At 58.9% G+C, this 23,765-nt stretch overlaps 1 protein-coding gene across 4 annotated transcripts in view; it reads right to left on the reverse strand.

Moving 5' to 3' along the window:
• Positions 1-23,765, reverse strand: part of VAV2 (vav guanine nucleotide exchange factor 2) — a 189,075-nt gene that overhangs the window by 136,695 nt on the left and 28,615 nt on the right. For all 4 annotated transcript variants that reach the window (XM_046670830.1, XM_046670815.1, XM_046670822.1 and 1 more), the window contains exon 2: positions 11,205-11,321. In XM_046670830.1, coding sequence (XP_046526786.1) covers positions 11,205-11,321 — 117 coding nt within the window. The remainder of the gene's footprint in view (positions 1-11,204; positions 11,322-23,765) is intronic.

The raw sequence follows: 23,765 nt of genomic DNA on the forward strand, positions 1-23,765 counted from the left end.
ATTGCTTGAGGAGGCCCTTCCAGGGTGCCAAGAAAGGACACTTTGTTACAATTAAATATTTACATTTTGATTTTTTCTCCTTCTCTCTTTAGTCTCATTCAGCTTTTTTTGCAGCAAACATCAAGTTAGGCTTCAATAGAAACAATTAACGTCTTGGGGCGCTGGGAAGAAACAATTAGCCAGTTAAAATTTAATTAACTGTGGATACAGACCAAAAAAAGCATGCAGCAGTCACTCCACGACTAGTTGAGAAAATACAAACTCTTGACCCACGGGGTAAGGTAGACACAGAAGAGAGCTGGCAAAGACGTGCGAAGCTTGCCTGACACCTGTGGGGACCAGAGAGGCACCCCTGATGACTACCACCAAGAAGTCATCAGCCAGTCCAGCCTTCTGTTCACAGATGGGGAAACTGAAGCCCACAGGGGACAGCAGCAACCCGCTCACGTGCAGCGAGGCTCGGAGGCCAAAGCAGGCTTGGACACAGCACTCCTGACTCCCATTGCCTCCATCCCCGACTTCTCCATCAGACGTGACCGCTGCCACCACAGAGGCCCCTCTCCCCCAAAATGAGTCAGAAGCAAGAAGGGAGTCACAGGTGCATGACCAGGGATCAAGGATCGACCTACTCAGCCAACGGCTCCTCTCAGAGACCCGACTGGGGTCTGGGAGTCACCGCCTCCCTAGGACTCCGCCGAGGGTTTTGATGGACCAAAACAAAGACCCAGAGGCTCCCCAGCCTCCCATCCCAGTTTGGACCATCTCACGTGGTGGGGTGGGCTGAGATCTCCCGGCACACAGCTCATCAGTCTGGCAGAGACTCGGCGACGGAAACCCTACCGCCCTCCACCCTCGTGCACCAGGAAGGCGCTGACGGCCAATGGCTCCCGTCTGGAAAGGGAGAAAGAGAAAACCATTCCCACCACCAGCTAAAAAACAGCAAGTCAGCATCCGATGGGCTTATTTGAGTCTGTGTGTGTGTGCATGCATGTGCGTGCATGCATGTGCATGCATGCATGTGCGTGTGTGCATGTGTGCGGCTGTCAAGTTCTTCTGAAAGCAGATGGGCTAATAATGCCCCAAACTGACAACCAGCAGATAAAAGGAGGAAACGTTTTCAAGCGGAAACTCCGCAGCCTCGCCGACAGCCTGCGCTGGGCTCTGAGGGAGCCTGGAGGCAGCTCCCACTCCACGGCAACCGCGTGTTCACGAGTAACCAGCACGGAGCCGGGGCTGCGAGAAGAGCAGAGCGGCTCACCGACAACATTAAGACAGGCGTGTAAATGAACCCGCCGCAGCATCGACGTCTGAGTCATCAAACCAAGCGGCAGAAAGTCATCCGCACTCAGCAAGTTAACGCGCAAACATTAAGAGGAAATGAGCACACACGTGGCGGCGTGGGGCCTAGGCATAGAGATAAAGGGTGTCCGATCGATACCCCAAGGCTGCCTGCTACCTTCTTCCCTGACCAGACAGGCCCGGGGGATGTGGTCATGGACGCAGATGCTAACGGAGAAATCGATGGTGCGGCTGAGAGGGCACCTCGGTACCCTGTCGATCCCTGACGGGGTGCAGGTGGGACGAGGCGGCTGGGGAAGGCTGGCGCTCCGGGCAGCAGAACGAGCAGTCGGCTGTACCCTGCCCACTGCCAAGGCCATCGCCCGCCCACTCCGTGTGGGCTGGTCTAACAAGGGCACCATCCCGAGAGCTGCCGCCTTCAGGACTCACACACGCAGCCAGGCAGCCCATCTCCTCGGTGCTCCTCCAGCCGCTCTCAGAGCAGGGGTCGACCTGCAGACCCATTTTACAGACGAGAAAACTATGGTCCCAAGAGGCACAGTGACCTGTGGGTTGAGCCCAGCGCCGTCTAGGTCCCGACTGCAGCACGCTCCTCCACGTCACGTTCCATCCCGAGCTCGCAAAGGTGTCCACTGTCACCTGGCCTCTGGAAGCAGCAGCACTCTCAAGAGGTGGGGAGGACAGCGGTGGGAGGGTGTCTGTGGGAGGGGCAGGGGCGACAGAAGGGTTCCTGCCATAACAGGGGCAGACGGAGCATCCGTAGAGGACCTGGATTCTGCTCACATGCCAACTCCAGTGGGCTGTGGGGTGCTGGGGTGCTGTGCTGATGGGCTCGGGAGGGCGGTGCTGGGATGGACAAGTGGTGGGATAGACAGCGCCTGCCACAGGCGCTGGAGGGGGCGGCAGGCAGTAAGTGCCAGGTGCTGCCAAGCCCAGGGGATGGAGGAGGGGGAAGGACAGGCTGAAGGAAGAGGGTCCCAGGCAGAGAGGAGGCGAGGAACAGAGGGCTGGCAGGCAGGGAGGAAGGGCACCTCTGCCGAACAGACGAAGGCCAAGGCGGCTGGCGCTGGGCAGCAGACCCGGGCCCAGGACCAGCCAGGTGGGTGGCCGTGGATGGACCAACAGTAGGAAGGACGGGTCCTGGCAGATGTGTCCCCACCTCCCACATCCAGGACAGACACGCAGCTGAGGCCTCGTCATCCCGGAGGTGTGGCCGGGCCTGGCCTACTGCCAGTGACCCCGGGCGGACCATCAGACCACAGCCCCAGCCACCCCACCGTCCCAAATCCCAAACCCCAGGGAGAGGGTTTCTTGGCTGTTATGGTCCGGTGGTTTCAAATTAGGTTTTTAGCCTCTTCAGAACCCTTTCTATAAGCAAAATGTCAGGCAAAATGCCATCCAGAAAACAGACACAAGTGGACTGACCGTGATTCAGCGGGCCCTGCCCTCCCTGCCTCCTGAGAAGGCCCGAGGGGTGCGGATCAACCCCGCGAGGGAGGCATCGGCCCCTGCTCAGACCTTCAGGACAAACAGGCAACTACTGCCCCGTGTCCTTGAAAGAGAAGATGCTCAGCCCTCTCTCCTGGTTTAGGCCTCTCATGGCCTCTCTCCACACAGCCCTGCCAGCCTCCACACTGCCCTCCTGGCCTCCACACTGCACTGCCCCGCTGGCCTCCACACCACCCGAGTGGCCTCCTCACCGCCCTCCTGGTCTCCTCACTGCCGTCCTGGCCTCCACTCCACCCTCCTGGCCTCCTCACCGCCCTCCTGGCCTCCTCACTGCCCTCCTGGCCTCCACACCACCCTCCTGGCCTCTTCACCATCCTCCTGGCCTCCATATTGTCCTCCTGGCCTCCACACTGCCCTCCTGGCCTCCACACTGGCCTCCAGCCTGGCTTCCCCACCCGCCTGCAGATGGCAGAACTCCACACGGTTCACCACGCTCCGTCCCTGCAAACAACCGCCTCACCTGGCACAGGGACAGGCACAGTAGAGCACAGAAGATCTCGACCTCCGCCGTCAGTGGGACCCCCCCCACCCAGTTTCACTGTCACCATGGGACACAAGCAAGATGCATCCTCTCCAGGCCTTGGGGTCCATCCCTCCTCGTGGGCTCCTGAAGATGGCAGGAGCCACGGCAGTGAGGCACCCAGCACGCGGCGGTGTTCAGTGCGTGCGCGCGCTCACCACTGCGGGAGGAGGGCCGGGCTCAGGCAGGTGGGCTGCGCGGCCGGCTTCACACACCAAGTTAATGCGTGGCCTGCCGGTCCGCCCTCAGCCTCGCTGAGGGCCAGGTGTAACGGCTTGGAAGTTTCTGAGCCTAGCAAAATGTTTTAATGAATAATAAGTAGAATTAAACCCGCTCTTTAGCTCAAATGAGAGACAGCCTGGCGGGCCTTCCTCTAGGTACTTAATTCCACCCAAATCAGAGGCTTAAAAGAGGCGAGCTGACCATGTGGAGCTGCAGGTCCCGGGGGGCGGGGGCACGCAGGGAAGCAGCGTCAGACTTCGCTGGAAACGGGTCCCGGAGGTGGGTGATGGGGTGCCACCCCGGGGTACATCCTGGAGGGCCCCCAGGATGTCCCGTCGCCCCAGGCCCCAGCAAGGCGTCTGGGCCAGCCTGGGCTTCCTGACCCACCAAGGGCACCCAAGCCTCTTGCAAGGTGACCCCCGTCCCCACTACAGGCTTCCCAGCTCCTCCTGTAAGACCCAGGCAGTCAGGCAAAGACAGCCTGGTGCCCCAGCGTACCAGGTTCAAGTCTGGGCACCTGGGAGACGTCAGTAAAGAAAGCATGAAAGTCCCTACAGCCGGGAAGCTCAGAGTCCAGTCAGGAGAGCTGACTGTGAGCAACGAACCTCGTAAGTAAAGCAACGGCTTAGACAGAGGGCAGCCAGCGAGACAGGAGGCAGCAGTGAAGGGGGAGCAGCACCGTTTCAAACACCGAGATTTGAGCAAGCGCCCAAGGACGCGACGAAGGCAGCCCTGCAGCCACGGGGGAGCCTCTGGGGCAGGGGGGCAGCAGGCAGGACAGCCCAGTGACGGGAGCCTGCGAGGCTGGTCAGCCACTGGGCATGAGCATGGGGGGAAGCAGGGAGCAGGTCCCAGGAAGGACATCCCAGAACCGCCTGCTGGGGTTCCACCCCACTGGGCTCCTGGGCCACCCAGGAGAAACTCCCCTGCCCCTCCCTCCAGGCATCCAGCCTGCCTTCCCCGTGTCCTCCGCCCACAAGGACAGAGTGGCCTCCTGGAAGGCTCTCTCACTTCTACTCCCGGCTTAACCATGCGAGATGGTGGCTGCGACCACAAAGGAATATGGTGGTGGTGGTGATGGTGGTGGTGGCGATGATGGAGGTGATGGTGGTGGTGGTGATGGTGGTGGTGGTGGTGATGGTGGTGGTGGTGATGGTGGTGGTGGTGGTGGTGGTGGTGGTGGTGATGATGGTGGTGATGGTGATGATGGTGGTGGTGATGGTGGTGATGGTGGGGGTGGTGGTGGGGGTGGTGGTGGGGGTGGTGGTGGGGGTGATGATGGTGGTGATGGTGGTGGTGATGGTGGTGGTGGTGATGATGGTGGTGATGATGGTGGTGGTGGTGGTGGTGATGATGGTGGTGATGGTGGTGATGGTGGTGATGATGGTGATGGTGATGGTAGTGACGGTGATGGTGGACACTGTTCTAACTCACTGCTTCCCGGACTCCAGCCCACAGAGAGCTTCCATGCCACAGCCACCTACAGAGCTCCGATAAAGAGGGGAGAGTGGGTCCAACTGTTCCCACTTTCCAGATGAGGAAATCCAGGCTCAGAGAAAGTCACCTGCCCAGGGTCGCTGGAGGCAGCTGGACCGACCCCAGCAGCGACGCCAGGACCAGGCGCCACGTTGGCCAGGCTGGCCATGACTTCGCTGCCCTCCTAAGGAGGCTGCAAGGCCGGGAGAGGGAGGGCCTTGGGGACAGCCAACTCCCAGACCCAAGACCCCAACGGCCGTGCAACACGAACGAAGCAAGCTGCTCAGAAACCTCTGCCTCCCGGTCTAGAAAATGGGGTGACATCACGTCGCCCTGGGAAGATTATATGACTGACCTACGGGGCCCAGCTCACACTAACGAGACGGGACTGTCACTTCATAGTGATGATTATCCACAACCTTCAGGACCAAATATCATGATTAAGCCACAGAAACCCCGCAGCCTTGCCAGGAACCTCCCTGCAAAATTTCCAACCAGATTTCAAGCTAGAGCAGTGGTGCCCCTGCAAGATCCAGCCGACGCTGGCCACCCACTCTCCCTCCCACGCTCCCTCTCACCCTGAGCCCTGTGCATCCGACACACAGCCGGGAACATGGCATGTGCCACCGAGGAGGGAGCAGGGCCGGCCGGATTTCACCAGCCCGCCCTGATGGCTCCAGCTTGCCCACCTCGGCCCTCGGCTCGCCCGCCCTGGGCAGCGCAGAAAGCACTCGCAACTGCTTTTAGTCGAAACCTAATACCTTTAATGTGGCCCTTCGGGAAAATACCAGGAAAGGCAGCCAAAAAGGGAAAGCCCTCCAGAATCCACTTTCTGGATCTCTCAGCTCCTGCTGGAGCTTGCTGGCGGGTTAGCAAGAAGAGGAACAAAATACTAATAAAAATGTCTAGTCTGTCACTTCCTCGCTGAGCCCTCAACACAGTGCCACACACCAGATCATTACTGTCTTCACTTTCTCCCTGCAGAAACCAAAGCTCAAGAGCCCAGGGACTTGCAGAGTCTGGATTCACACCCAGGTCTAACTGAGGGAAGGCCCTCTTTCTCCCGCCCACCTCCTCCAGCGCATCCCTCCACCAGAATCCGGATGAGAGAAGGCACCGGAAGGAAGGTGCAGTGGACCGGCCTGGCTGGCTTCCCCTGTGCGGGGGGCCTGCTCCCTCAGTGGTTGGCTGCACCCAGGGGTCCACAGCCCTCAAGGTCTCCAGGGCTCCAGCTGCCTGCTGCCCTGCCGAGGCCTCTGCCAAGGGTCTCCCTGGGTGCCCTGGGGGGGAGCAGAGAGAACCAGTCTGACATGGGGCTGCCCCTCCAAGCACTGCTCCTGGGTCAAGGAAACACTTCTTGGAGCTTCGTGCACCCCAAAACATCAGCTCCCCTCTGCACCTGCCCCACTCAGTCCACTCTGCCGCAATGGAAATGTGGGAGGGAGAAGCCCAAGGGCCGGGGGCGCGGGCTACACTGAAAGAGCACGCGGAGGGCCTTCCTGTTGTGTAAACAGGACGAACACCGTGGAACAAGCTCCCGATCTCTGCAGCGCATCCCCGGGGAGAGGGGCTCGGCGTCTCCCCAAACAACGGGGCTCTTGTGGCAGTGGTACTTGCACAGCGCACGATCCCCGCCCCCCATGACCACATCACAGAGGAGAGGCTCGGGTCAGGGCTGAAGGCGGGCCAGAGCCAGCCAGCCCCGGCAGAAAGTCCTAGAGCTTTCACCTCCTCACTCCGCTTTCCCACCATGAACCGCACAACAGCTAATCCAGGTGTCCCCTTGGAGAACAAAGGCCATGCCGGTCCTTCGCTGCCTTTTATCTCTACTACAACAAGTGCTTAATAAATACTTGTAAATTAGATGCTTGATGGGCAGATGGATGGATGGATGGAGGAATGAATGAATGAATGAACAAATCAATAAATGAATGCCTTTTCTCTTTCCAAAGAATGACTCCAACAACATGAGAGACTTGGAAAGATGAGAGGCAGCTGTTTAGAAAAAGAACAAGAAGGCCCAGAACCCGGGCAGGACCTGAACACTACAAACCTTCTTAAATAATAGCAAAAAAAAATCTAGAAATTTCTAAACCAGGCTGAGACTGACTAACCAGCTGTTCCACAAGGATCCTTCTACTCCTGAATCCTACGGATGTACGTGGAAGATGACCAGGCAAGAAGTGAGAGAGAGTCCTGTGCTTCACCTCAAATCCACCCCCGCACTCCCAGCAGACCACCACTGATGGACCCTAAACCCTTTCCCCCCGCCCTGCAACAGGCCTCAGCGTCACTTTCAAGACAGCCTGGCAGCTTCTGGTTGGCAGCAACCGGAATTGGCCCTAAAGATCAACCCTCGGCCACTCTGGCCTTGTCCACCCAGAAACCACGGGTCAACTCTGCTATCACTGAGCTTTGTGTTCAGGAGAGGGATAGACACTGCCTTCCCGCTGGCTGGGACTCATCACTCCTCAGGGCCAGCCGTGGCGTCCGGCGGAAGGCAGAGCAGGCGGGCACATCTGCATGGGCCGACGTCACTGAGGGCCCCCTGCGCACTTCTGGAACAGCCGTGGGCATCCCTACTGGGCTGGGCTCCTGAAGGGCGAAGGATGCATCTGGGCCCATGGGAAACATTAGTCCACGTCCCTGAAGAGACGCTGGGACGTTCGCTCTGTCTCTGTGCCCAGAGGGAACCCTGCACCACAACCTCCATCCCAGGCCCGTCCTCAGAAAACAGCCCCTGAGTCAGCCTCTCCAGACCTGCTCTCACCACCCCAAGCCTAAGGACCAGGAGGCTGGAGCTGGCAAGTCCCCACACAGTCCACTGCTGCACCCTGGCCAGGCCGCACTCTGGGGCGGGAGTCCCGTGTGCCTTCACACCGAGCAGAGCAGGCTGTGGGTGGGCAGAAGGGCGCCGGGACTCGGCTGTGTTTTGCTTTTCCAGGGGATCCTGTCCCTGGACATCAGGAGGCACTGGCCAAGCAAACAGGCTCCGGTCAGTGGCTCCTCTGTGGCAAGAGCACGCCCCAGCGTCCCAAGCCTCAGCGGACCCCAGGTCAGGCTCAGCTTGGAAGTGCTGACCACAGGCTGACCACAGTAAGACAAACACACAGGGAAGGAGGAGAACGAAGACACGGCCGCTGAGCCAGACGGACAGGGAGGATGAGGCGGGGGCCAAGCGATTCTGCTCCTGCTGCCTCCGTGGGCACCAGCGCCCAGCACATGGTCACAGGGTCCCCTTCACACACAGGGACGACACAGGCCGCCCCACACGGCCAAGAGGAGGCCAAAGGACCAAGGAGAAGCGCGGCAGAGAACAAGAGTGGGCCTCATGGGCAAACACGAGTCTACTTCCTGCCCCACAGGAAGGCAGGGCAGCATGCTCATCGCCATTTTACAATTAGGACCTGGAGAAACTGAGTCACCTGGACACGGCCACCCACTGGTGACGGCAGAGCTGAGACTCAGACCCAGCCTGTGGGGTCCTAGGGTCGGTCCTTAGCCACCTGGCTCCGTCTTCCAAAGGTGCAGATGTTAAGTCTTTACAAATAAAATAATGGAGAAAAGCATAATCGAGAGGCGGCTGCCACCCACCTGTGAAAGTGTAGTTTCGTTTCAACCAAACCTGGGGGTGGTGGGAATAAGGATGGTGGCAGCGACCCCCGGGCAAGGAGCACCCACTCTGGGCTGGGCACCCTGCTGAGGGCTCCCTACAAGTTCATCCACCTAGTCCTCTTGTCCACCTCTCACAGCCGCGCAGACTGAGGGTCAGTCACGGCGCCATCTGCCAAGGTCATCCAGCCAGTAAGGGGAGCCAGCTTTTAAACCAGGTTGGTCTGACTCGAGGGTCCGACCTGAAAAGCGGCTGCAGGACAGGGCCGCTCTGGGCCATCAGAAACGCTCTCCCCGAGCCCAGCCCTTCCTGCAGCCTTGGGCCTCCGTGCAGGGCGTGAGGCTGAACCAAGGCACCTGCGGCTAGGCGCCGGGGTCCGAGCGGGTGTGTCTCTCCCATTCCCAGCACCCCACACGGCGATTCACAGCCCAAATCCACTGCCCACTCCCAGGGTCCCACAGTGGCTGCCACAGCATAGCAAAGCACCACCACTGACAGTCACAGTGCGTCGTGGGCAGACCAGAGGCCAGTGTGAGCAGCAGCCCCCATGCAGCCCCTCTGTGCTGCTGACATGCCTACCTTGGGGCCAAACCACCTCGCTGGAACCACTGATGACAAAGAGGGGTGCCCCACTTGCACACTGCTCAGCCGCACGGCTGGCAGGTCATGTGATGAGACTTTAATCCAAATTTGTGTACATCTTACATCATGGCATTCGGCTGGAGCAAACTCAGAGCAAAGTGGGAGTAGAGACTGACGACTCTGCATTTTAACTGCTGGCCAAGAAGTGGGTTTGGCCAGGGTTTATCCTGCCTTTTTCTCTATACAATTATTTTAAATACCAGTTGTGTGCACGACTGTCTATGTGAAAGTGTGTGTGTGTGAGAGCTGTGAGCGCACGTGAGTGGATGTGCATGAGTGTGAGAGTGTGTGTGTGTGTTCTGAAGCCCCCTTCTCCAGAGCCTAGAGCCTTCGGCACCGCCCCTGGCTAGGCACCGCTGTTTGCATGGAGAAAGAACGGAGAGAGGTTCCAATGCATCTGAAAGCAGATCTGTGGGAACCAAGAGGCCCTTGATGGGCAGGACCAGCCTGGTTGCATTCAAGCTTCAGCAGCTCCCGCCCCAGCAGACGCGCCCCTGGGCAGAGGGATGCACGCAGCCTCAGGTCCCCGGCAGGTGCACTGCAGCAGAAGGGACAATGCTGAGTCATTCAAGAGAGGAACAGAAACCTCTAGAACTGGCTGATTACACAAAGAGATGGGCTCCTGAACAGGTCTCCGAATCTCGTTCCCAGAGACTTTCAGAACTCAGGAAGAGTACCATCAGGCCCAGGTGGCTTATGGGAAAGTCCTGGTTATTGATGCTAATTTGACACTTCACAGCACTTCAAATGAGGGCTCCTCCTCTTGAAGTGGATTCTCAGCATTTGCGATAGCAAGTGCAAAATTCCCTTCCCGCTTCATCAATCGTGTACTCCCTGAACACTTCCTCAAACACTAAGTCCCCAATAATGGTCCTCAGATAAATCAGGCAATAAATACCTCCTGATATTTCCCATCAGCAGGTGGAGACAAGCTCCTTGGGGAATCCAGGAAGCAGCCATTGGCAGAGGCTGTGCCAGCGGCAGAGGGAAGGGCCAGGCGTGGTCCTCCCAGGGCACACAGGGACTTGGGGACACCTGGACCACAGGCCATGCAGAACCAGGTCTGCCCTGGAGCCCTCAGCCCCTGAGAGCAAGATACCTCGGTGCTGACGCCACCAATTTAAAAGGAGTGACCTTGACCTGCTGTGCTTTCGGAGGGCGCAGGACAGCCTGCACGGGGACTCTGAACCCAGGAAGACACAAATGAGCCACAGCCTGCCCCGCCCCGGCCTTTGTACCTGCCCAGCCTCAGGTACCCCTCGCCTGTGCCAGCAGGGCTTCTGCAGGACAGCTGCCAGGTGACACTTGGTGAGAACACAGGGAGACCTCCCAGGCTGTTCAGCCCGGACCCAAGAGGTCGCCTCCAGGGACCTTGGGAGTTCAGGGAATCACCCCCTCCTTGACCGACACCTGCTCAGAGCCCAGGCAGTTCTGCTTGTTTCAGGTGTACGCGCGAAGGCTCCTCTCACGGAGCACCACGATAAAAGCTGTCCCCGTGTCATCCCAGCCAGCCCTCAGGAGCTGGTCCTAACACGGGCCCATCTCCCACGAAGAATCTGGCTCAGGGCAGGAATGAAGCTCTCAGGGTCCAGATGGAAAGGCAGGGCCGGGACCCCATCGCCAGGTCTGTCCTCGTCCACGTCCAGCTCTCCCTCTGTCCTCCTGGATGCATGATGCCTGGCCTCTCCCTGAACGGCGTGAGAGGAGGGAGGGGCCACCCCGCTGCCCCTAGCCCCCAATACTCCCCCAACACCCGTTTGCAACACAACCCAGCCCACACTTGCCCGACACAGGATGGAAGCAGAGCCTTGGCTCTGTGTTGGAGGGGCCAGGCCCGTTCTGTTCACTGGGGCCACCAGCCACTGAGCCAGCCCCTCAGCCCCCACCCCTGCGTGGCTGAGAGTAGAGGAAGAGGCCACTCACCTTCCCGAAGTCTCGGACATCGAAGAGGTCGAAGGGGTCAAACAGCTCGCTATTTCTTAATCCAAATTTATCATGGCAGACCTTAAGGAAGGTGCGGATGTTCTTCAAACACAGGAACTAGAGAAGAGAAGGGAAAACGATTAAACCTGCAGAGTCTGTAGGGATCAGAACAATAACAGCAGCCAACTTTCGCTTCCGTGTGCCGACACGGACGAGCACGCTCCTGTTCCGAGAAGACCCCCAGATCTGGCTGTCGCAGACGGGCCCGGCTCGTCTTGGCCATTCAGGACGCCTGCAGCCCTGCCAGGGGGATGTGAACATTTCAACTGTGATAATCAAGACGGGAACAAAATATGCCGCCTTGAGTCAGCAAGGATGGAGCACACACACACGCACCGCCTTCAACCCACCGCACAGACCCAGCACAGTTACTTTACACGTGACAAAGCCGGCAGCCAGGACCCACCCTGCGAGGCTGTGCTGGACCCCAGGAGCACACGCCACACACACAGCCACAGTGGGGGCCAGTGGGGACACAAAGGCCAGAGTTCCCAGATGAGCACCTGGGGCACCTCTTCCACTGGGCCACCCAACCGCAGTGGGCCTGGCAACACAACTGGGTGGGGGCCTGGGGGGCCGTGAGCAGGATCGCCAGCTTCCAGACCCTGGGGAGAAGGAGCTGATAAAGAACATATAGGGGGAGCAAGGGAGGCAGCCTGGAGTGCAGACTTTGGAGTCACTCAGCCCTGGGTTCAAATTCTGTCTGCTGATTCTAACTTTGGGGACAGGGAGAATGGCTTCGGCTCCTGAGCCTGGTTTCCTAACACCATGTGCTCCTCTGGGTTAATTGCGTTCCCTGAGGGCACAGGTGGACATTTGGTATGTGGGAGCCATCAGCCCACCCAGGCCAGCTCAGTGTGGGCGTCCACAAGGCAAGGACGCAGACACACACACAGCTAAAGAATAACCCAGGATTTCGGACCTCCTCCTCATCAATGACCATCGTCTAAGGGCTTGATTTCAAGCGAGCTGCAGAGCCTGCGCCTGCTCACCGGGAATCCAGACAGATGGACAGCTTCAGACGAAGGCCAGGTCAGAATCAGAAGCTGAGGCAGGCCGGGTGCAAACCAAGCTGCACCGAGAACCCCATCACGGCAGGGCGGATGTGCACCTCTGCTGGCCCCCCACCCCCAGGGGGCAGTGCCCCGGCCTGGAGCACCCTCTGCACTGGCCACTTCTCTCGTCCTGCTGGGACTGGTCCCTGGTCACAACAACACTGACTCATTTGCTTTGTCGTTTACCATTCTCTCTCTTTGTCTTTGTGTGTGTGTATCTCTGGGTATGTGTCTGTATGTCTATCTGTGTGTGTATGTGTCTATGTGTGTGTGTATCTCCGTGTATGTATCTGTATGTGTATCTGTGTACCTGTGTACCTCTGTGTACGTACCTGTATGTGTATCTGTGTGTATCAGTGTGTATCTGTGTGTGTACCTGTGTGTATATGTGTGTACGTGTGTATCTGTGTACATATGTATCTGTGTGTGTATACACGTGTATATGGATCTGTGTGTGTATCTCTATGTGTGTACCTGTGTGTGTGTATCTCTGTGTATGTATCTGTGTATCTGTGTGTGTGTGTGCCTGTGCGTGTGTAATTTTTCCTGAACGTGTGAGAGTAAGCTGCAGACATGATGCCCTTCACCCCCAAGCATCTGATGTGTATTTCCTGAGGACAAGGACGCCCCTTCCATAAGCACAGCACCAATGCCAAAGTCAGGAAATTCACGTGCCCACCACATGCTACCTGGTCTACAGACGGTACCGAGGGACATTTCTTCAATGTAGAAAGATAAAGGACAACCAAAATGTCCTAATGGCAAAAAAATCTCTGGCCCAGGGTCCAATCCTGGATCCACAAGATTTCAGTTGTCACGTCTCTTTTGTCTCCACGGACCCAGAACAGTTTTTTCCAATAGAACTTTCTGGAATGATGGAAATGTTCTACGTGCACACTGTCCAGTACAACCACTAGACATGTGCCCAGTGAGCACTTGAAATGTGGGTGGCCTGGCTGAAAAATTGCATTTCTAACTTAATTTTATTCTAACTAATTTAAATTTAATAGCTACATGTGGATCTAAAACTCCTCAGTGTTTGTCTTCCACGACCTGACATTTTTGAAGAACACAGACACAAAAGGACAAATACTGTAGGATTCCACTTATATGGGGAGCTCGGATAGGTAGACCCACAGAGACAGGAAGTGGGTGGTTGTCCCGGGGGTGGGGCGGGGGGAGTGAGGGTTTCATGGGGACAGAGCTTCAGTTCGGGAAGACGAGCAAGTTCTGGAAATAATAGTGGTGACTGTTACGTAATACTGTGAATGTGCTCAAAGCCACCGAACTGTACACTTAAAAATGGCTAAAATGGTAAATATGTTTTATATATTTTACCACGATAAAAAAATTTACTTAAAAAAAAGAGAGAGACACAGATAAACAGATGCACGGGGAGGAGGCCACGCGGTCATGGAGGTAGAGATTCGAGCGGTGCTCCCACGAGCCAAGGAAGGCCAGAGATGGTCAGGAAACCACAAAGAGGCTGGGACGGAGGGCTGGACAGACCCCGCCTCAGAGCCCCCAAACCCCTAGTCCTGCCAACACCTTGATCTCGGACTTCTGGCCTCGGGAACCGTGAGAGAATACTTTCTGTTGCTTCTGTCCCCGAGTCTGTGGGACACAAACACGCTGCCCGGGCGTGCAGACGCAGGAGGCGGGGTCTGCCTCAGCCCACCCGGCTCCCCTCGTTCCAGCCGGTTCCAGACCCGCTTCCTCCCGGCCGCCGCCCTGCAGGACCCACTGCAGCTCCCAGCCTGGCTCCACTATTTTTTGCACACCACTCGTCTCTCATTTCCACTAGGCATTTATTTTAATGGCTCCTCAGCCTCCCATTTTTGGAGTTAATTACCCAGCTCCTAACCATAATCGCAGCCGCCAAGGCCAGCCTTCCTTTTGGGGCTCAGCACGGGCAGGCGCCCCTTGTCTGGTGGGTACAGCGTCTGCCTGGCCTGGCTCCACCCCACTGTGGCCACCCGGCCCCTAACCTTCCAGAACCGCTCCCCACGCAGCTCCAGGCCCACCCCAGGCCCCAAAGCTGGTGGCTGGAAAACTGAGGCTCACAGACGAGTCAGACTTCAGGGAAAGGGAGACGGCGGGACGGGGAGGAAGAACGTGGACTGGGCCTCAGGCCCCGGGGAGGGGGCAGCCCCTAGCACGGGCGTCACCTCCGAGCTTCCTGTGCGCCTGGCACGGCACTGCGTGGTTGGCCCACCCGATGTGTTTAGTCCCCAGTCATTCACCCCATTTTACAGGTAAGGAAACTGAGGCACAGAGAGTTAAGAACCTTGGCTCCCAACCAGAAGGCGGCAAAGCCAAGATTGGAACCTACATCTGCTTCAGAGCCAAGAGGCCCTTCGAGAGGACGGGTCTGCCCGCAGGGAGGCCGTCAGTCCCGGTCCCTCCGTCCTGTGCTCTCATCACCAGCATTCCTTCACCCTCATAAGAGGCCCATTTTCAATGATAAGTGACAGGGTCACTCTGCCCACCTCTCTCCTTGTACAGTTAGGGAAACTGAGGCCCAGACAGGGAGAGAGCAAGGAAGGCCCAGGCCCTGTGTCCAGATTCCTAACCCCTTTTCTTCGCATTTGGCGGGGCCAGTTCCTGCTGCTCGTGTCCACCCACCTGTCTTCCGGTGGCCCCTGTGCCCCCCATCCCTGGGCAGAGGAGGGTGTGAGGCTGGGGCCTGGCCTATCAGAGCCTCGCCGTCCCTTGCGCACAGCGGGGACGGTCAGATTCCAGGAAAGAGACTCCTTGAGGGGTGAGAGCGGACAGGACGCAGGCCCGAAGTGGCTGCAGGCACGTGTCAGCCATGCGCTGGGACACGGCGGGCGAGGGAGGGCCCAGACAGGGGCCAGTGTGAGGCCAGAAGCTGCCCATCCTTGTCACATGGCCACGGGAGGCCTGACGGCCGCCATGTCCCCTAAGGCTTCAGAGGCGGGTGGCATTCTTCTCTTTCCTCGGCCTCCCGGGCCCTCTGCAAAGGGCAGCCACCATGTCCCCAGCATCTCAACGTGAACACGCAGCCTCGGAAGTCACTTAAGTGGCCACAGTGAGGATCTGTCCCCGGAACACTGGCCCTGTGACAAGCGGCCCAGACGTGAGTCGGCCCCACTGGGACGGCAGAGACCAGGGCCCCCGCTGGGCTTGTTTAGGGCACTCCATGGGGCGTGGGCTGAACGCAGGGAGGGCTCCCGCCTCCCAGCCCCAAACAATCCATCCTCCGGGCCTGGCTGTTGTGCAGCGGTCATGTCAACCTCCTCTCTCCAGCCCATTTGTCAGCCTCCCCAGACCTAATCAGGCTGCAATCAGATTAACGAGAGGACACAGGCTCCGTGCCCAGCCGCCACCTCCCCGGGTGCAGCAGGACAGCACAGCTGTCATTCGGCTCTCGGACGGCCCCAGCAGGGGAGTCCTGGACGTGAGAGGCAGAGGAGGGCCCTGAGAGCCGGGACCCCACCTCTGAGCCTCCAGGCCCCGGGGTGGCCCAGCCCAAGTGGTCTCACTATGGCCACTTAGCGGCCAAACTACTGGCCGGGGAGACACTGCCGGGGACAGCCCCACCCCACCAAGGAGACACAGAGGTGCTGCCCCACCGGGCTGGGCAACCTCACTGGGCTCGCACATCCCCCCACGCAGTGCTGGAATGGGAAACAGGACAGCCACCCTGCCCCCGGAGCCCACATCCACCAGCAGCTCCTCACAGGCTGCTCAGGTATCTGAGCACTGAGAGACCGGCACAAAAGGGGAAACTGAGGCACACACAGGTGAAGCCCATCGCGTGAGGTCACACAGCCACAGGCACTGGACAGGGATTTGCCGTTTGAACGCAGGCAGCCTGGGTGCCGACCACTGGGCAATGGAGGGAGGGAACAACTGGGCTCAGTGCCTACCGCGAGCGGGGCAGCACACGGACATGCTCCAGCGCACGAAGCCACTTACCGACCACAACGATCCCGTCAGGTAGGAAGGTCCTCACCCCAGTCCACAGACGGACAAAGCGAGGCTCGGAGCAGCCAGATCACGGACGGGCCCAGGGTCACGTGGTAAACGGTGCGGTCCAGATGACGGCAGAGGCCCCACCTGCAGCGCGGAGGGAAGCCCTGCGGCAGCCGAGGACAGCGGCAGAGGGCCTGGGGCCTGCGTTTTCAAGGCGTGGCAGGCTGCCCTGCCCCTTGGGACCCCGCTTGGCACCAGATGCTGCCCTTTGTGAGGTGTGACCCACCCCTCTGGGGTAGACCTGGCTCCTGGTTCCACCCCTCACACCACGTGGGCTTGGGCGGTCTCCTCCTTGCCAAGCGAGGGGCCGGAGGAGGGCTCCAGGGACCCTCCTGGCTCTGACCTCCTGGGCATCTCACTGCAACAGCTCATAAGAATCCCAAAAGCTCCCACAAAGTGAGGGTCTCCGTGTTGTCAGGTGCTACTCACAGCAAGCCGGGTCATCACAGTGATTCCTAATTTCCAGATGAGGAGACTGGGGTTCCAGGAGGCTTCCTCGCCTGCCCAGGGTCACTAGGAAAGATCTGGGACCGATTAACCTCCAAGGCCAAACTGCTGCCCTTTAAGCCATCCTGTCTATAGGTTTCTGAGCAGGAAGACATGACTCGTTTTTTTTTTTTAAGAAGAAAACAATACTTGTAGGAAAACTAAGTCTGATTGGGGGTGATGGGGAGACAGAGGGTAGGAGCCCAGCCTATGCGCTTGACAGGCAGGCCCCACTCACAGAAACCGGGGCTCAGGGGTCCGGCTGGCGGGGTGGGAGGGGTGTGAACTGATGTCTGTGCAGACAGTACCGGACCAGCATGTGCACACCGCTTCAGAGTTTGCTAAGACCTTCGTTTTTACATCTGCATTCAGTCCACCCCTACCATGGACTTTTACTTTGAGCTCCAATTTGCAAATGTGGAAACCGAGGCTAGAGAACTGGCGACGAGGAGGGTGACCTCTGGGGGTGCCCTCCAGCCTCTTACAGGGCCTGTCCCAGGGGAAGTCCCTTTGGCCAGCTATGGCAGGAGGCGGGCAGCCGCAGCTCCCAGCAGTGATGCTCGCTGAGGCGGCCCCACAGGGGAAGCCCCTGGCTGTGCTCTCTAGATCCCCCGACCTGCCCTGGCCCCTGTAAATTGTCACTGACATGCAAAGCTCCTCCCGGGGCTCTGGCTGGTGTCCCCAGCCCACTGATTCCATCACACGCAGCCTCTGGGGCAGGCCAGGAAGGCTCAGCTCCACACCCAGCCCAGACCCTGCAGCAGGCACGCCCAGCCTAAGAGCCCTGCCCGCCCGCTGGGCTGGGCCTGCTGCAATGCAACAACCACTTGTCTTCTCTGCACCCCAGTTTTTCCATCTGCAAAATGGGTAAAGAAAATCCTGCCCTCTGACTTCTAGGATGCTGAGCCCCTCGCTCCAGATAACTGCTTTAAGGGGTGACAGTTGACACTGGGGCCATCTCCCTCAGGAGGTCCTAAAGTCCCTGTGCCCAGGGCTTCCCTGTGGCATCATGCCGTGGAAGATCCAAGGCCAGGCCCTTGCCCCCAGGGCCTCTCCAGGCCCTACGATCTGCACTTGAGGCCAACATCTGAACCGGACAGCCAGCCGAAGCTGAGGGTGGCCACACCCTGGTCAGACCTGGGCCCTTCAGCCCCACCTCTGCCGGCCTCTAATTACTAGCCTAACTCCTCAAAACTGTGCCCAGAGGCTGGGGCAAGAGACCGCAGGCCAGCCAGAGCCCTCCGGGAGAGGACCTGAGGCTCTCTGCTCACAGCCAAACCAAACAGCGAGCTCACAGCCAAACAGCGAGCCAATGGGGAGGTGAACAGCACCCTCCCCACGCTCCCCCTGCCAGAGAGACCCCTGGACCCCGCAGCCGCAGCGACGGACGGGGCCCTTCAGACACTAGGAAGTTCCTCTTCAAGCCTCTGCATCTCTCTGAGAGGCGGGGTCTCCGTGTCTGAAGTTCACGCTCTACAGCAAAGGCCCCCGAAGTGCCGCGGACAGCCCCGCGTCGTCCTGTCGTATCCCCACAAGTGGCACCCAACTGCGCTTCTCGATGATGAACAGCAGGCCCTCGCCCTGCTGCGGGAGTGATCTGAACTCCCTGGGGCCGCGCAAACCGGACGCCCATTAGACGCTCTGACGGACGTCTTTGATCAATAAAAAATGGGAAAACGAATTAATTTCCTGTTTTATTTATGCCGTGCTCATTCCAAAAACCATTCTAAGTGGCTTCATGACTATTTAATAGATGCAGCTTGCTGGAATGGGTCTTTCAAATTTGGGCCCTTGGGGTAAATATACAGGGGGCCTTAAGGTCACACGCTGGCCAGACGCACCTAGGGGGCAGAAGCTGAGACCATCTCCCCCCACTGGGTCCCGAATACCCTGGACGATGACCCACAGCACGGCTCAAGATCTAGTGAATGAATGAATGAACAAAACGAATGTCTACAAAGCATCCTTTGCTGACGTCTTTGAAACAGCCCTGCTTGGCCCCTAAGCAGGGGTCAGTCCATCACGGGGGTGATTCGAGGCCCCCACGGACAGCTGCTGCTGCTTGGGTGGCAATCAGCACTCCAGACGCATCTCTTCTGAAAACAAGCAGGTGGAGTCTGGGGTTTGGCCATGACCCTTTATTCCCACACCCATCGATACGGTCCGTGGGCCCCGAGGCACCCGCAGGCTGGGTCCACCAGTTCACCAGGTCCAAAAACCACCCGGGCAGGTCGGGATCATTTTTCATCAGATGAGGAAACTGAGGCTCAGGAGGATCGGATCTAGGATTGGAGCTGCCCAACTCCACAGCCTGCGGCTTCCCACACCGTCACAGGGCCGAAGCCGCTGTGACCAGCCCGGCACTGAGCACAGGGGGCTCCCGGGGGAGAGCGCCAACGTGGCTGCAGCTCCCGGGCTGCCCCAGGCAGGTTTTGAAAGCGCGGGCTCAGCCAGGGATTTATTTGAGGAGTGTCGGGGATTCGATTATGTCTGGACAATTTAACATGAACGCTGCTCCGCTCAGGCCATTTCCTCAGCTGCGCACACACCGGGGGGCAGAGGCGCGAGTGGGCGCCAGCGGGCTGACTGACGAGCTGAGCCGCCTTCGCGCAGGGCCTCGCTCCGTCTCCCTCTGCGCGGCCACAGAGAGGGGAGGGGTAGCCCCGGGAGGAGGGCCGGGTTTGCTTTGTGCACGACGTTGGCCAGGGGCAGGCCTCGCCCCGGATCAAGGGCAGGAAGCGTTGGGCATGGTGGCTACCGCTTGCCGTCGGGCAGTTTAACGCACGGCCGCTAGATTTTGTCACCCAGAAAGGACCAGGTCAGCAAGGTGTTTCATTTCACTTTCGGGGCAGGTTTCCAGCATTTTAAGTCTGCTGACACTCAGATGTGCCGAAACATCCTAAGGTGGTATTTCCGCGTTCTCCAACAATAAACAGTCAGGCGCTGGGCCTGCGCCCAGTGCCGCATGGAGCCCTTCGTGTCCATTGTCTGGTTCCTCTAACATGATTCATGAGCTATCGTGCATCCCCATCACACAGGTGGAGAAGCTGCTTGGGGACCGCGCGCTCCCATAGTGGCGAGGGGAGGGCCCAGGTCTAACCCAGGTGGTCTGGTCCAGGCCTCGCGGTCTTCACCTGCTATTCTCAGGGCCGATTCCTGCGTGGGCCTGGCTGCGGAGACAAGCCCTGCTGGAGCCTCCAGCTCCTGGCAAGCACCAGCCAGAACCAGCAAGAACCAGACAGCAAGTGCCCTATGCTCCCCACCAACTGCCGGGCCAGTCTGGCTGGGCTGGCTGGCTGGCTGCAGCCCCTGAGCCACGGGAAGCAGGTTCTGAAAGGTTGGGAAGTCAGCTCTCCAGCGGAATGGAGATGCGCTGGCAGCCAAGCACAGCCGGGCTGAGCCACGCTGGTGATGGCCGCAGAACAATTCCTCCCCGTGCTGATCTTTAAGTCAGGCCTTCCTCATGGACAGCTGAGGGGCCTCACCAGGAAAAACACTCCTGGAAAATGACCAATTTGGAAGTCTGAGCAGAGCAGGTGTGCAGCTGCATCCTCATTCAATCCACAGTCAACAGACACTTAACAGGCGCCTACTGTGTGCCAGGCCCTGCCCCGGGGTCCCAGGCTCAGAGAGCGTGCACAAGGATGCGTCAGGGACTCCTCTGACCCACAGCTGTCCGAGGAAAGAGTCCGTGATTTCCTCCGGACACCTGGATGGAAACGGTTCCCAGCAGTCCTCAAAAGATCTGCCGCTCCGGCTAATGGCCTGTTTGAGCCGGCGGGATAAAGAGTGGCCCACGTTATCAAGCCTTCAAGGTCGGGGTCAAACTGAAGATTTTCTACAAAGCCAGCAGGAAATTGCTTTTCTAGTATTTCCCTGTGCAACCATCTTCCCTGAGCCGGCTCTGAGTGCCGGAGGGTTCAAATCGCACGCTCCCGCTGCCTGGCTTCTGAAGGCGGGCACGGCTCAGAGAGATGAGCTTGGCCGCTGCCCGGGCCGTGCGCCCCCCCGCCCCGGAAGCCGCAGGCTCTCTTCTCTCTTCTGCAGACCATGAACGCTGGCCCACGAGCCATCGGTGAGACCGCCCTTTGCCTCTGCACTTCATTTTCTCAGTCTTTTCTCCCTTCTGGAAAGCGGCCTCGAGGTCGTGATCAGAACATCCCCCACTCCTCCAAGCTCCCTCTTCTCCAGTGCGACTTGGACCACCCAGCTCCAGAGAGACCCACGCAGAGCACGCTCGGCTCTTTTGGTTTTCCCGTTTTCGGTTTCACCATTGCCCGCTGAAAATGAAAGCTCACGCATCCTGCCATGGCCAGCACACACCAGTCCACGGCTCTCCAGTCTAAATGGGTGAGTTATTATCCCTTCCCGTGGTGCCGAAAACGTGGAAGGAAAACCGTAACTGCAGCACCAGAGGGGCTGCCAAAACAAGAGGGCAGCACCAGCCTCCATCCACATTCGGACCCCAGGGAAACCTGGCCCTTCCCGACGAGGACACAGGTGGGCGCTGGGCTCCCCTGCGGGAGGCCCCACTGCAGCCACGTGTAAGGCCAAGTGTCAAGGCTCTTCCTAGACCAGCTGCCAGGTGGGCAGCCTTTCTATGGGGGCCGGGGGACACAGGAGAGCACCTGAGGAAAATCACGTGGGAGGGGAAGGGGCACTGGGTGACTTTTCTCTCCAGAAGAGACCCCCTCTCACCATGTGTCTGGTTAGAACCCCCCTGCTGGGGCTTGCCAGATGCACCTGCTGAAGACTTCCATCCTTCCCTCCCAGGGAGGCCCACAAAGCCTCAACCACGGGGGGCAGCAGTCCCCCACCAGGGCAGAGCCCAGACCCACACGGCAGCATTGTCTCCTCCCCCAGCAGCAATGTGTTCCGTGAGGCCCACAGCCAGGAGCTCGGCCTGGACACCCCAGACCCGCCACATCCCACTCCAAGCCTCACCTGTTAAATAGGGTTCAGGGTGATACCCACAACAGCCACCACCATGGGGGAGTCACATTCCCCAAGCCAGGGAGCACGCTCGGACCTGGAGGCAGGCCAGCTCTGCTGACGTGCACATGCTCAAGAAGGACAGACATGATCCCCGTTTGTCAGATAAGGAGATAAGGAGGCTGAGGCTTGAGGAAGTCGTTTGCCAAGTGTCGTGGCTTGAATGGTGGTCCCCAAAAGGACATGTTCTTGTCCTGAGGTGCAAAACCTGTGAATGTGACCTTATTTGGGAAAAGGGCCCTAACAGATGTAATTAAGGGTCTCGAGGTGAGATCATCCTGGATTCAGGTGGGCCCTAAATCCAAGGACGTGTGTCTTTACAAGAGATACTGAGAGAGACAGAGAGAGAAGAGGAGAGCCCACATGAGGATGGAGCAGACTGGAGTGAGGCGGCCACAAGCCAAGGAGCGCCTGGGCCACCAGGAGCTGGGAGAGGCAGGAGGGATCCACCCCCCAGAGCCCCTTGAGGGAGCGTGGCCCCACTGACACCGTGATCCAGGCTCCCAGCCTCCGGAACCGGGAGAGAAGGAATTTCTGTTGTCATAAGCACCCAGTGTGTGGTCACTGGTTACAGCAGCCCGAGGTCACCAGCTGGTCGGAGGCAGCCCTTACACCTCGAACCACTTGCTCCATGACCTCAACACAGCAGGTTACACCAGCACCCACAGGCCCTCGGCAAAGGTGGGTGGAATGAATGGATGAATGAATGAAGGAAGTGGGTTTTGATGAGAAACTGACCCAAGAGTCCTGGTTTCTTCCACCTATTGTCCCAGCTCTCCACCATTCACACTGCTTGCTGGTTCCCGATGGCCTCACTTGGCTGGGAGTCCCTGGACCCTGGACCTGGCACACAGGGGCTCTCAGCAAACATGATTGACCCCTCAGGTCCAACCCAGGGCTCTCTGGTGGACAAGGGCCCCAAAGAGACTCCCAGCCAGGCGAGGAAGTCAGGAAGCGGCTGTGCTGGGCCCCAGACCCACCTCCTCAACATCGCAGTACCCTGCCCCAGCTGCAGACACCCCTGAAGTGGGGGCGGGGGGAGACCCAGCCAGCTTTCAGGTAGATAGATTTGGATTCAAATCCTGAAACTTCCCCCTGCCAGGCCCTCCCGGGGAACCCCGCCCCCATGACCCCAGCTTCAGGCTGACTGCACATCTCAGGCCCCAAACCTGCCTGTCCAGCAGCTGCTTCCACGGCTCTGTGGGAAGGGCTCAGGTCCAGTACCCCAAAATCAGGGGACCACAACATGCCTGTGGCTCTCCCTTGAAGTGTCCCCACTCCATGACAGCCCACCCACTCCCCCAAGGGCTGGAGCCAGCACCTGGAGGCAGTGGAGACCCCCACACTCACCCCTTACAACCCGATCACTCGAGTCACCTCCCACGTGTGACACCCAATGTCTTACATGTGGCGTTTTAAGGTCCCAGCACCATGAACACCGAGGGACCCAAACATCCACCCCCAACAAGCTGACGCTGCAGAAACCGCCCCTCGGAGCAGCACGGCCGGCACCCACGGGGAATCACTCCTCGGGCCAGCACGTGTCATTTCAAGAAGAAAGAATAAAACACGTTTGGTTATCATCCCCGCAGCTCCCGGGGGTTTCTGAGAAGCGGCATGGGCCCCAGCGACCGCCAGCTTCCCCCCAGAGACACACACCACAGCCACCTTCTGTCTGTCTGCCTGTCTGCCCACAGGCCACCTGCTCAGGGCCTGTCGCTCCCACATGCATGGCGAGGCTGCTGAATCAGCTCCGTCATCGTGGGGGGACAGGGGGTCACCGCAGAGCCAGGTGGCAAGGCCCCATGAGGAGCAGTGTCCCTACAACACCCACACTGGGGAGAGGCCTCGAGGCTGCCTCTCTCTCTGCACAAGGCCTTTCCAGAAGCATCTCTCCCCAAGTGCTGGAAAGGACCCAAAGGGCCCAGGGCAGGGGCAGCCCCCAGTGGGTGCTCAGTGAAATCTGAGT

This window comes from Equus quagga, chromosome 1 (genome assembly GCF_021613505.1).
Source record: "Equus quagga isolate Etosha38 chromosome 1, UCLA_HA_Equagga_1.0, whole genome shotgun sequence".
Classification (NCBI taxonomy): Eukaryota; Metazoa; Chordata; class Mammalia; order Perissodactyla; family Equidae; genus Equus; species Equus quagga.